We start from the raw sequence: 14,677 nt of genomic DNA, 5'->3' as shown, positions 1-14,677 counted from the left end.
CCAATTATTTTCCTTGTTGAACCAGAGGTCTTCCCATCTAACAATGTCTAACAATGCCACTCAACATCAACCTCATGAGATTAGGTCAAGCCTACCGCCAACATGGGAAGAATCACATCTCCACTGCAAAAATTCATGTCGCATTCAGCAGGAAGAGGAGGTAGAATTATGAACTGGACCAACTCAGGTGGTAGATTGGGAATTGCAGTTCTGAATCATCCCCTGAGTAAAAAAGCTCACTGTTTGTAGGAACAGTGCATCAGGGTTAAATAGAGCCTTCACCCTGGTGTGCTAGCTTTCTTCATTCAAGTTGGGTTCCTTTCCATGTGGGAAAGCATTCAAAAGTCACAAACACAATGTACAGTGGTGCCTCGCAAGACGAAATTAATTCGTTCCGCAAGTTTTTTCTTCTTGCGAGTTTTTCGTCTTGCGAAGCACGGTTTCCCATAGGAATGCATTGAAAATCAATTAATGTGTTCCTATGGAAACCACTTGCCAGGCTGGCGGTGCGGAGAAGGGCTTTTCTCCCCACCGCAAGCCTTCAGGACAGGTACGGGAACAGAGGGGAAGGGGCGCAGCGCTTCTCCTCTGTTCCCGGGGCTTGCGGTGGGAGGAGGGTTTTTCCTACCCACCGCCAACATTCAGAACAGCATTCTGAATGTTGGCGGTGGGAAGGAAAACCCTCCTCCCACCGCAAGTCTTCAGGACAGCCATCCGAAGGCTGGTGTGGGGAGAAGGGCTTTCCGCCCCACCGCCAGCCTTCGGAGCAGCCTTCCGAAGGCTGGTGCGGGGAGAAGGGCTTTCCGCCCCACCGCCAGCCTTCAGAGCAGCCTTCCGAAGGCTGGCGCGGGGAGAAGGGCTTTCCGCCCCACCGCCAGCCTTCAGAGCAGCCTTCCGAAGGCTGGCGCGGGGAGAAGGGCTTTTCTCCCCACCGCCAGCCTTCGGAGGAGCCTTCCGAAGGCTGGCGCGGGGAGAAGGGCTTTCCGCCCCACCGCCAGCCTTCAGAGCAGCCTTCCGAAGGCTGGCGCGGGGAGAAGGGCTTTTTCTCCCCACCGCCAGCCTTCGGAGGAGCCTTCCAAAGGCTGGCGCGGGGAGAAGGGCTTTTCTTCCCACTGCCAGCCTTCGGAGGAGCCTTCCAAAGGCTGGCGCGGGGAGAAGGGCTTTCCGCCCCACCGCCAGCCTTTGGAGGAGGTCCGAGGACAGTGGGGAAGAAGCGCTGCGCTTCCCCGCTGTCCCGGAGATTTCCCTATGGGCTTTCGTCTTGCGAAGCAAGCCCATAGGGAAATTCATTTTGCGAAGCGCCTCCAAAACGGAAAACCCTTTCGTCTAGCGGGTTTTCCGTCTTGCAAGGCGTTCGTCTTGCGGGGTACCACTGTATGCCTATTATCTCTCAATAATTTGTTCATGTGGCAGAAGTCTAGCATTATTTTTCCTAGATAAACCGAACCTTGGGAGGAAACATTCTGTATATTCTTTTATATTTATTTCCGGGGGGGGGGGGTTCAGTCTCTTCCTGCAAAACGGCAAAGACTATCTATTATGTCACAATAAATTTATTAGTCTTTTAAAGTGCCACAATTTATTTGTTTGTTTTATTTCCCCCCCCCTTAATTTATTTATTTTACATGTTTCCACCCCTGCAAACAGACCTTGAACTTGGGGATGTGGAAGGACCAACCAAATTTCAATAAGAGCCATACAATGTAAACAAAGATTCAATAGCAAAATGTTTTCACACACACAAACACACACACAATGTTTCATATAAATTGCCTAAGGGAAAAAGAAAATCCTTACCTTGAGTGGTACAACTTGCATCAAAATGGCAAAGTTTGTGAGATGGTTACACAAACAGACCGAATAGTTGAAATCTCCTTCATCACGCACGCAGCCTTCATTAGACCAAACACCACTTCCGTTGCTATAAAGTGCATAAGAATAGGTGTCCATGTTATTTACTTTAAAACGTTTCTGCACTGCCTTTCCAAAGTTTGAGATCACTTATAAAATCTAATCTAAGTTTTTAAAACCACTGCTTGAATTAAGATAAAGGTAAAGGGCCCCTGGACGGTTAAGTCCAGTCAAAGGTGACTATGGGGTTGTGGTGCTCATTTTGCTTTTCAGGCAGAGGGAGGCAGTGTATGTCCACAGACAGCTTTCTGGGTCATGTGGCCAGCAGGACTAGACCACTTCTGGTGCAATGGGACACCGTGACGAGTGCCAGACCTCACGGAAACACTGTTTACCTTCCTGCCGCAGAGGTACTTATTTATCTACTTGCACTGGTATGCACTGGCAGAGGAAGAGGAGTGCAGGGAGAGCGCACCACCCCCAGCAGTATAATCCACACCCCCAGGATGCATGCCATGCCCCTGCGGGTGGTGTGCCACACCCCGGGATGCATGCCAGCCCTGCCCCCACCTGCTTCCCCCCCCCAGTGCCTGAGCATGAAGCTCCGCCCCTGCTGGTGTGCTTTCAAACTGCTAAGTTGGCAGGAGCTGGAACAGAGCAACGGGAGCTCATCCCATCGTGGGGATTCAAACTGCTGACCTTCTGATTGACAAGCCCAAGAAGCTCAGTGGTTTAGACCACAGCGCCACCCACCACTGCTTGAATTATGACGCATGGGTGGGGAAGAGATATAATGAAATCCTCACACCCCACCTCTTGACTCCTCCTAATTTCAGAAAAAGTGTAGTGGTGGGATCCAATAGCTTTCTAAAAAGAGTAGTTTGAAAGGCTATCACAAACAGTAAGGGGATGAGCATTTAAGCGCATGCTTTGCACACAAAAGGTCTTTGGGTCAATGCTTCACACCTCCAATGAGGACCAGGGGGAAACCGTGTCTGAAGCCTTTAAGAGCTTCCACCAGTCAGTATGGATTGTACTATGTTTGATGGGCCAATAGTCTGGCTCAGTATAAGTTCTCTTTTCCCCTGCATACAAGCAGTTTAAAACAGTGCTCCTCAACCTTGAATTCACAGATGTTGTTGGGCTATAACTGCAATAATCCCCAAACAGCTTAGTCAGAAGTCATGGGTGATGGGATCTGCTGTCCAACAACATCTGGGGATTCAAGGTTGAAGAACACTGGATTAAAACACAATATAAAACAAAGCACAGAAGATAAAATGGCGTTCCAGCAAGAAAACTCATGGATAAGCCAGCCCAGTTGAAAAGATGTGAGTTTTGCAACCCCTTCTACAGCCCACGAAGAAAGGGAAGCTATGCATTTTTCAGGTGAGATCATCCTACAGCAATTGCAACTGCACAAAGCAGCTACAGCAATTGCATTCTGGTGTAATTGCAGTTGCACAACAACTCTATCCTTGCCTTCATTCTACAGTCTCGGAGCAGTTAATATAGACAGATGTACATCTCCTCGACTGTACATCCGTAAAGCTCATTCGATCATAAGGCAAAATTGTAATAAATTGTTCTGTAAATGCCAGCAGCCTAAAGTTTAGTGCACATTTGATTCTTTACCCAAATCCAAAAAGAAAGAGAAACTTGCATCCAACTAAGTAGACCTATTGTAATTAATGGACCCAAGTTAGTCATGTTCATTAATTTCATCAGGTGTGTTCAGAATATGAATAACAATGGATACAGCCCAGAACATGTGTTTCATAAAAAAAATAAAATCCTGGTGGATTGGGCCAAGGACCCATCTAGAGACTAACACTTTGTTCTCACATTAGCCAACCAGATGCCCATAGCAAGCGGAGCCAGAGTGCAACAGCGGTCTCCCCACTTGTGATTCCTGGCAACTGGTATTCAGAGGTGTGCTGCCTCCAATAGCAGAGGCAGGCCATTGCAATTGTGGCTAGTAGCCACTGATAGCCTTGCCCTCCATGAAACTGCCTGATCCTCTTTTAAAGCCATCTAAGTGAGTGGCCATCACCACTTCTCATGAAGCCAATTCCATAGTTCAACTATTTCCTGTGTAAAGTAAAGGTAAAGGGACCCCTGACCATTAGGTCCAGTTGCTGACGACTCTGGGGTTGCGGTGCTCACCTCGCTTTATTGGCCAAAGGAGCTGGAGTACAGCTTCCGGGTCATGTGGCCAGCATGTCTAAGCCACTCCTGGCGAACCAGAGCAGCGCACAGAAACGCTGTTTACCTTCCCGCTGGAGCATTACCTATTTATCTACTTGCACGTTGACGTGCTTTCGAACTGCTAGGTTGGCAGGAGCAGGGACCAAGCAACGGGAGCTCACCCCGTCGTGGGTATTTGAACCACCCACCTTCCGAGCAGCAAGCCCTAGGCTCTGTGTTTAGACCACAGTGCCACCCGCGTCCCTCCTGTGTAAAGAAGTACTTCTTATTGTCTGTCGTGAGTCGTCAAACATTCATTGGATATGCCCAAGTATTATGAGAAAGCGGGGGGGGGGGGGGATACTTCTCCTATCCACCTTCTCCAAACCATGCATAATTTTATACACCTCTATCCAAAGTTGCCTCATAAAGTGAGCACAACAGGAGTCTGTCTTAAATATGCAGGTGAGCTCACCGCTAAAGTTTCAAAAGGAAACGAGCTTTTTAAATTGGAAGAGATCGGCCCCTGCAGAGCTCTCCGAAGAAAGGAAGGCAAAGCATCCCAGGGTAACTTTCCATCATTAAAACTGCCCCAAAAGAAAAAAAGGGGGGAGACCAACCCCAGAAGGACAGAACAGTGTTTGTGTGCATTGGCAACCTAAACCTGTTATTGCAGCACAGCAAGGATTCCCCCCCCCCAGGATCTTAGTGTGTCCAAAGGACAGATATCTGAATTTAAAATAAAAAAATTCCTTCCAGTAGCACCTTAAAGACCAACTGAGTTAGTTCTTGGTATGAGCTTTCATGTGCATGCACACTTCTTCTGTCTGTTTGTCCGCAGACAGCTTTCCGGGTCATGTGGCCAGCATGACTAAACCACTTCTGGCACAACGGGACACCGTGATGGAAGCCAGAGTGCTTGGAAATGCCATTTGCCTTCCCGCCGCAGTGGTGCCTATTCATCTACTTGCACTGGTATGCTTTTGAACTGCTAGGCACTGTGGTCTAAACCAGGCAAACTCTGCCCTCCAGATGTTTTTTGGGACTACAACTCCCATCATCCCTAGCTAACAGGACCAGTGGTCAGGGATGATGGGAGCTGTAGTCCCAAAACATCCGGAGGGCTGGAGTTTGCCTATGCCTGGTCTAAACCATTGAGCCTCTTGGGCTTGCCAATCGGAAGGTTGGCAGTTCAGATCCATGTGATGGGGTGAGCTCCTGCCAATGATTACCAGTTACTGGGAATTGCAAGTGGGGAGGGTGTTGCACCCGGGTCCTCCTTCAGGGTTCCCCCAAGACATCTGCCTGGATACTGCGAGAACAGGATGCTGAATGGGATGGACCTTTGGTCTGATCCACCAGGGCTGTTCTTACATTCTTAGTGAGATACACAGGCAAATAACACTCTATGTCCCTGTAGTGGTCAGCAGTTGCTACAGGTGGCTGAAGCTAGAGGACCCCTTTAAGTACATCAATATATGGAGAGCCTGCTGAATCAGTCTAATGTAGGGTTGCCATTTTCCAGACATATGGCAACCCTAGGCTAATGGTCCATCTGGTCCACCATCCTTTTCTCACGGTGGCTGTAATGGGTATGAGTTACTCGTGCATAAACTGGTGCCTTTCTCGGCTAATTTGCCTTGTTAAAACTTTCTGACTGCACAACCCCTGCTCATGGTGGCTGCCTCAGTCACTGGCAGAATCTGTCAGTGGGCGTTTCTTCAACCTCTTCCAACATAAAAGTTGTTTGACACCCAGTCTCCTCCTCTCACTGCGCGGGAGTCTTCTGCACAGGGAAGGCGTGGGTAGCGGAGGACCTGGGCTATCCTCACTGATGTCCAGTGAAGAGTCCCTGAGCCCTCTCTCCACTTTCCCCGTCTGCCCCCCTTTATCCCCGGTGTTGCGCTGATTGGCTTCCCCCTCTACTGAGCTGTTTCTCCCCCTTCTGCTGGGTCCTTCGCCAGCATCATCTGGGAGCCTCCCCTTCGCCTCTCACTCCGATGTCAGTTCCCTGACAGTGGCCAACCTGATAGCCTACCTTGCTTCCATAGAAGTCAATTCACCTTGGAGCACAGGACACTGTCCTATGCCAGGCCAAATTCTTGGCCCATCTGGACCACTAATGTCTACTCCGACTGGTAGCAGCTCTTCAAGGTCTCGGAAAGAGTGGGGTCTTTCCCATCACCTGATACTTGGTTCCCAAGTGGCCTCCCATTGAAGCAGAGAACAAATTTGGCTTAGCTTCATGAAGGCAGCTGTACAGTGGTACCTCGGGTTAAGAACTTAATTCGTTCTGGAGGTCTGTTCTTAACCTGAAACTGCTCTTAACCTGAAGCAACACTTTAGCTAATGGGGCCTCCCGCTGCCGCCACGCCACCAGAGCACGATTTCTGTTCTCATCCTGAAGCAAAGTTCTTAACCCGTGGCAATATTTCTGGGTTAGTGGAGTCTGTAACCTGAAGCGTCTGTAATAATAATAATAATAATAATAATATATTATTTATACCCCACCCATCTGGCTGGGTCTCCCCAGCCTCCCTGGGCGGCTTCCAACAAAGTATTAAAATACAGTGGTCTGTTAAACATTAAAAGAGTCCCTAAACAGGGCTGCCTTCAGATGTCGTCTAAAAGTCTGGTAGTTGTTCTTCTCTTTGACATCTGGTGGGAGGGAGTTCCGCAGGGCGGGTGCCACTACCGAGAAGACCCTCTGCCTGGTTCCTTGTAACTTGGCTTCTTGCAGTGAGGGAACCACCAGAAGGCCCTCGGCTCTAGACCTCAGTGTCCAGGCAGAACAATGGGGGTGGAAACGTTCCTTCAGGTATACTGGGCCGAGGTCATTTAGGGCTTTAAAGATCAGCACCAACACTTTGAATTGTGCTCGGAAACGTACTGGGAGCCAGTGTAGGTCTTTATGTGGTCTCGGCGGCCGCTCCCAGTCACCAGTCTAGCTGCCGCATTCTGAATTAACTGTAGTTTCCGGGTCACCTTCAAAGGTAGCCCCACGTAGAGCGCATTGCAGTAATCCAAGCGAGAGATAACTAGAGCATGCACCACTCTGGCAAGACAGTCCGCCGGCAGGTAGGGTCTCAGCCTGCATACCAGATGGAGCTGGTAGACAGCTGCCCTGGACACAGAATTGACCTGCACCTCCATGGACAGCTGTGAGTCCAAAATGACTCCCAGGCTGCGCACCTGGTCCTGAAGCATCTGTAACCCAAGGTACCACTGTACTGTGTGCCTTTGGACTTTATATCACAGTAAAGAGGGAGTCAGCAACAATCCACTGGTGTGAAGGTGCAGCTCAAACATGCTGCAATTCCCACTGTACATAAGCAGGCCCTGCTGTCAGAAAGCCAACTCTGGGGTAAAAAGAAAGCTTTCTTGACTGTGTAAATCAGCCCTCTTAAAGCACAGCATCTGCCATATGCTATGCTAATGGCACACATATGTTACTCTTTGCTGAGGACTGAATATGCAAATTAACAATTGAACTAATTGTGCACCACTGTTGTTGAAGGATTGCTCTCCGGGTGTAATGCAATCAGCTGCTGAATGACTGGCCAAAAGAACCTAGGAATTGGCATTGAGAGGAATACTGTCTCCAACACTAAGGGGTGGGACAGCCTTATCCCCGACGAGCTGTGAGAGGCAACTGGTTGGCCACCCTTTCAATTTCCCACCACTTATTTGTTTAACAAAATTAATATACCGCTTACTAAAACAAAAGACCTCTAAGCAGTTTTCAACAGACAATCTAAAATATTAAATTTAAATTACTAACAGCAGCAACAACAACAACAACCACCGTTAAAAACAAGTGCATTGGAAAATATAAGATCATCCTTTTTAAATGACCTACCAAAAATCAAGGGTCAAAATTATGGTCTAAAATTACATGCCTGGGTAGGCTTGCTGGAACCAAAAAAGTTTTTAGCAGGCACTGAAAACAATGTAGAGAAGGCACCTGCCTAATATCAATAGGCGTGGAGTTCCGAAGTGTAGGTGCTGCCACAGTGGAAGAACGCTTTCTTCCAAGTGCAGAATGAACATTTTGTGGCACTTGTAAAAGTGCCTGCCCCACAGATCAAAGTGGTTGAGTAGACACATATGGGCTGGGGTGGCTACGCTTAGCTAGCAGCTTTCTGGGGCACTGTGGGAAATGTAAAGGGTAACCCAGCAGTAGCTTGGAGTGCTGCAACCACAGCCAGGTAAGCCTTTTGGCAAGGCCCGAGCACCTCAGACCTGGAGCCAGTCCGGCCAAGATACACTCCAGGGAAATGTGACAATGATAATGTTAATAATACTTCCTTTTGTATCGAGCTTTCAGTTATGCAAAGTGCTACACCTGCATTATGTAACTGCAACCTTTACTTACAACCAGTGGCGGAGCAAGCTGATCGGGCGCCTGGGGTGGCACGCGTGCCCTGTGCCCAGGGGCGGGGCCAGCTGCCTGCGGGGGCGGGGCCAGCCAGGGCAGGATGCTCTGTGGGGCCTCCGAGGAGTCTGCCTGCCTCCTCCCACTCAGCTGCCCTACAGCTGAGGGGGAGGCAGCGGACGGACTGTTTGGGGCAGCACGGAGCCTGCGGGCACCCATGCCACCGTGTCACTCCTGGGAGAGATGCGTGGCTCGGGCATGCTGCAGGCCTTGTGGTGAGTGCCACCTGGCATTTTGTCACCCCCCCTCAGTGGTGACACCTGGGGTGGCCCGCTCCCACCGGTCCCCCCTTCCTCCGCCCCTGCTTACAACAACCTTATTAAGCAAATTGCATTATCTCCCCATACAGTGGTGCCCCGCAAGACAAATGCCTCGCAAGACGAAAAACTCGCTAGACGAAAGGGTTTTTCGGTTTTGCGTTGCTTCGCTAGACGAATTTCCCTATGGGCTTGCTTCGCAAGATGAAAACGTCTTGCGTTTTTTTTTTAAAGCCGCTTGAAGAGGCGCAGTTGCGACGGACCGTGCTTTGCAAGACGAAAAACATCGCAAGACGAAAAGACTCGCGGAACGAATTCTTTTCGTCTTGCGAGGCACCACTGTATTGCAGAAAGCAGGAGGGAAGACTGAGATGGATAGAAAATGGCCTGCCTAAGGCCATGTATGGTGGTTTATTAATTATTTATTATTATTATTATTATTACTACTACTACTACTATTCCAGATTGTATTGCTTTATCAAACACACTGTATCTAAGCAATTTACATAAACTGGTATAACATATGCAATTAAAACAGCAATAAAACTGGCTTTAAAAATAATAAACAGAATAAAATTATCTTAGCAGTGTTATTCAAACTGAAGAATTCCATCTTTTGTTGCTCTATTATCCTGTATTATCATCATTGTCATCATGCCCATCTCATTTATTACCCACTCTTTACTAGCAGGTCACAGGGCTACAACGATTTAAAATTTTAGCCACCCTTTAGCTACATTTTGAGTGGCACCGAAAGGAGGGAAAAAATCACAGGAAGGGGATAACTTGTCAATCAAGCTAAAAGAACTTTCTTTAGGCTGGGGGGGGGGGGAGAGAGAGAGAGATGTAGCTTGCACAGCTTCCCTAGAACAACAGTGGCTGGCCTTCTGAAAACATGATCAGTTTTGTCCTGAATTTCAATCTCAATGTGGGAACGGATGCTGGAGAACTGTTCCAAAGGATGATTAGCATTCTAATCCGTATGGTGGGCTTTATCGTTCAGAAATGTGCTCCAGCTTCCCTTTTTTAAAATCCAGATGTGAGTAAGAAATCCCTTTACTTAGTTTAGTAATGGGGCGAGTAATCCGTCTTCATTTTATTGCCCATGATTTCATTGTTTTGACTGTTCCCATGAACCTAACACTGAGGGGAGGGTGGGTCAAAGTAATTCTCTGGTACTGTAGCCATTTTTATTATTATTATTTAAAGGACTCAGTCCTCTGATCAAATACAGAACTACGTCACGCACCTGTAATCCAAAAAGGCACAGTAAAAGTTCACTTGGTTGCTTTCGTTCATGACTTGGCTGTATTGGGGAGCAGTCTGAAAGGAAAGAAAGAAGACATGTAAACAAAAGGATAACCAGGACACACTGGAGTCTACCATGGGTAGAGACAAGATGTTGGCTGGCGCCCCAAAAAGTTCCTTTTGGAGACTTTGGATGGCATCCAAAGTCAACCCAAGGGACTGGCTTGCATTGGGATGCTCAAAGGAGGGACATGGCATAGTGGAACAGTATCTGCTTTTCATGCACAAGGTCCCAGTTTCAACCTTCAGCATCTGCAGGTAAGGCTGGAGATGGCCCTTGGCTGAAACCCCCAAGAACTGCTTCCAGTTGGAATAGACCAGGCACGTCCAACTCCCAAGAGGCTGTGCTCTATTCCCAGTATATAAAAAAACTGGCGGTGACCTACCCATTGTCATTGGAGGGAGGAGGAGTGTGTGTGGGGTGGGTGGGTGAGTGGAAGGGGAGGATTGCCCAGAATTGTTGAGCTTCTTTTAAGGGGAGATGCCATAACTTGCTCGCCATAACACTGCTTAGAAAGTCACGCAGCCCTAAAGCCAACTATCGCATCCCCAATCACCAACAGCAGATGCCAAACGACTGCCCACATGACACAGAGCAAGGGGAGCGGGAGGCAGATAGATTAATTGCCCAATTCAATTAATCCCATGATCAATAAGGATCCCACAATCGACCACGATCAACCACCTGTAGATCGCCGTTGACCGGTTGGACATGTCTGGAATAGACTATACTGAGCCAGTTGATGGCCAGATATTCCAAGATAGATAGAACGATGGGTCTGACTCAATAGAAGGTAGCTACCTATTATGCCCAGCCATTCAGCGAGGCACTCCTTCCAAGCAGAGCCTCTGATTGGCCTGTTGGAAGCTGCCCTCTTTGGTGGGAAGACAGCCCCTCAATCACGCCGGCCAAGGGGAATTCCCCCACCAATGGCCAGTGAATGAATGTGCTCTGGCTGCCATGGGTGACGCTGGAGCATGATGGGCCACAATTGTTGCCCACTGTGGAAGCAGTGAGTGGCCAACATGCAACCTCAGGCAATGCACATTCACTTGTGGTGGGATATATTTGTCTGATCTCTGTATCTTGTTGTCATGAGGGGCAGGGGTACGTTTATTGCATGGGACATCTTGTGTGGTTATACTGGGGGGAAACAGATTAAAACATTTATTTAAGCACACATTTTTCAATGCATTTCAAGGCAATTTTCTCCTTCAAAGCACATTTTAAAAAAATATACAATATGTATTTACATATGCATTTATGTGCAAAATGTAAAATATTTTATGCAGTTATGGGACCAAAACCAAACTGCAAAAATGGGAGAGCTGCATAAACGGTTTTATTTTGATCTGCAAACAAGTTCTGGAACATGAAATCAAGCCAATCTGTTTCAAAAAGTGGACTGAGTGGATTCCTCCCCCATAGACAATTGTTTCAGATGTTGTTCTCAAAGATCATGCTTTCCCTGGCTCCCAGTGAGAAATCCACCCTACATAGCTCAAACACTTCTAAATTTAACATTTCCCCAAAATTTTCTCAGTTGGAATCTTTGTTTTTTTCTTTGTACAAGAAGATTAGCCATGAGACAGAGCCTGATATCATGTTCTCTTAAGTATAGCAATCGATATAAATTTACACATATTGTCTCTGCAATCTACTGGAGGAAAAGCACTTTAGGAGAATTCCATTTATTTAACTTAGCTCTTTTTTTTTTAAAGTGATTTGATACAGAAGTACAGCAATAATTGCATGATTACATAACCATTCCAAATAACTCTTTAATTTCAAAACAAGAATCTGGAAAGAACATAACCAAGATCAGGTGGGCTGTATTTTTCATTATGTATCGTAGCAAAATTGTTTTTGCAAAGCAAAGGAATGCAGCTGCACTTTCAACCCCTCCAAATGAAAGTCCTTGGCAGACCTCAAGGAGTCAAACCTTTTTTCATGGGAAAACAAACCAATGTTCAGCCATAAAGGCATCCCTCAATCAGTTTAGCCCCTTCCAACTAGAACGACACACAAATTCATAAGTGGAGAGTTGTTTCATTTTAAGCCTATATTGATGATTAGAGAGATGTTTCTGTTATTTCTGACTATAGCCTCCTTTGGGGTAACTTGTTGTTGTCGTTTAGTCGTTTAGTCGTGTCCGACTCTTCGTGACCCCATGGACCAGAGCACGCCAGGCACTTCTGCCTTCCACTGCCTCCCACAGTTTGGTCAAATTCATGCTGGTAGCTTCGAGAACAATGTCCAACTATCTCGTCCTCTGTCGTCCCCTTCCCCTTGTGCCCTCAATCTTTCCCAACATCAGGGTCTTTTCCAGGGAGCCTTCTCTTCTCATGAGGTGGCCAAAGTATTGGAGCCTCAGCTTCACGATCTGTCCTTCCAGTGAGTACTCAGGGCTGATTTCCTTCAGAATAGATAGGTTTGATCTTTTTGCAGTCCATGGGACTCTCAAGAGTCTCCTCCAGCACCATAATTCAAAAGCATCAATTCTTTGGCAATCAGCCTTCTTTATGGTCCAGCTCTCACTTCCATACATCACTACTGGGAAAACCATAGCTTTAACTATACAGACCTTTGTTGGCAAGGTGATGTCTCCACTTTTTAAGGGCTAACTTAAATATGTGCAAACTTCCACATGCTTGAATTTGTTGCATTTTGGTCCAATTATTACAAGCTCCCTCTGCAAACTAACAGGGATAGATAAGAAAGATGGGAAATCTAATTTAGCTCATATTGTACTATAAATTGGTTCACGTAAATGGCACCAAATCACACACACACACACACACACACACACACATCAGTGTAGGATAGATTCATCTGTACATGAGACGTTAAGAACATAAAAAAGAGTGTGCTGGAGCAGACTTTTGGTCAGGAGAAGCATGCTTAGGAGAAACAATAACTGTTTTTTTGGGCAGCAGTTTTCTTTTCTTTTTAATGCAAGGAGCATTCAGGTGCCCAATCCATTCCTTGTGGTCCATTATGGTGCCCTCCAGCAATGTAGAACATCCAGTGAGTCCTGCTCCTCATGCAATTCAGTCCTCTACTATCATATAAGCTTGTTTGTTGTAAGTCATACGAAGCACAAGCAAAGAGGTTAGAAGGTGACAGTCAAAGTGCCGAGGGTGCTCTGCGAAGCGTATATCCTGAAGCATACAGGATCATAGGGCTTCATGCATCGATAAACAGAGCCATCTAGCTGGCTACAAAGGAAGAACAAATTGCTGGTGCAGAACATGCACAACAGAAGTCTCTGCGACCATTTCCAAGCTCAGAAGGGATGTTCATAAAAGCAGGAGGGGAATATGGACTTCCATTTTTGTACGCCTCCTTTGAACAAGAAAAAGCCTCCTTTCTTGCTGGGACACAGACTTTCCCCCTTTTGCTACACAACTGTTTTTTCCTTATTATTTTCTGCTCCACTCTTGAGCAAAGAATCCCTTTTTGGGGGAAGGGTGAGATCCTGCAGAGACACTACATTTTATTCTAGAAAACAGAGACACACAGTCTAGATCCATCACATTTCTCTCTCTCTCTCTCTCTCTCTCTCTCTCTCTCTGTGTGTGTGTGTGTGTGTGTGTGTGTGTGTGTTTCTTGAGAAACTAGCTTCATTCAAAAAAAAAAAGTTTGTTGCACATTGATTCTGCATTACCCTACAGTTTTTCCATTTGGAAACAGGTGTAAGTGGCCCCATAATTTGGGGAGGGGTATATCCACACCTGCCCAATAATGTTGGGGACAGGTGTTTCCCAATATCTCATCACCACTTCCTTCTTCATTCACCTGGGGCAGGAGGGAAAGTCATGGATAACCTACTTAAGGGCGGAGTGTTCAAATGTGTCTCAAACACACCCTTATTGACAGCAGGTTCTAGAGTCAATATAGATTTAAAGCATCGTTTTAAGGATGTGTGAATGGATTAGTTTATGTGTAGCCTCAAGGCTTCCTACCTGACAGGCTGACAGACTTTCAGGAGCCAGTGTTCTTGTCTGTGATTGAAGCAATGCAAGAAGCAGTTTGGAACTGGGTTTGGGCTTGCTGGAAGGAGAGGTGGAAGTGCTATGAGGCTTCTGGCCAGCAGAAGCAGCTCCTAAGACATTGACACGCTGGAAGAATTTTGCTGCACATTAACAGATCTCTGGTTTTGCTTCTCGGTCCTCAGATGATTCACTAGTGCAGGGCACTCCAACATTACTGCACCATTTCAATCACGAATACGCATACATAAAGATAGATAGATAGATGATAGATATAGATAGATGATAGATAGATAGATAGATAGATAGATAGATGATAGATAGATGATAGATAGATGAGAGAGAAAGAGAGATAGATAGATAGATAGATGATAGATAGATAGATAGATAGATAGATAGATAGATAGATAGATAGATAGATAGATGATAGATAGATAGATAGATGATAGATAGATAGATAGATAGATAGATAGATAGATAGATAGATAGATAGATATAGATGATAGATAGATAGATAGATAGATAGATAGATAGATAGATGATAGATAGATAGATAGATAGATAGATAGATAGATAGATAGATAGATGATAGATAGATAGATGATAGATAGATGAGAGAGAAAGAGAGATAGATAGATAGATGATA

General features: G+C 46.4%; 1 protein-coding gene across 3 annotated transcripts in view; it reads right to left on the bottom strand.

Annotated features, from left to right (window-relative positions):
* ADGRD1 (adhesion G protein-coupled receptor D1) overlaps positions 1-14,677 on the bottom strand; it is a 305,590-nt gene that overhangs the window by 164,487 nt on the left and 126,426 nt on the right. For all 3 annotated transcript variants that reach the window (XM_081174796.1, XM_081174797.1, XM_081174798.1), the window contains 2 exons: positions 9,980-10,053; positions 1,798-1,921 (listed from right to left, as the gene is read on the bottom strand). In XM_081174796.1, coding sequence (XP_081030922.1) covers positions 1,798-1,921; positions 9,980-10,053 — 198 coding nt within the window. The remainder of the gene's footprint in view (positions 1-1,797; positions 1,922-9,979; positions 10,054-14,677) is intronic.

Source organism: Podarcis bocagei (genome assembly GCF_964188305.1).
Source record: "Podarcis bocagei genome assembly, chromosome: 16".
Lineage (NCBI taxonomy): Eukaryota > Metazoa > Chordata > Lepidosauria > Squamata > Lacertidae > Podarcis > Podarcis bocagei.
The sequence above is the reverse complement of the archived record's forward strand: the minus strand, read 5'-3'. Positions and strand labels throughout refer to the sequence as shown.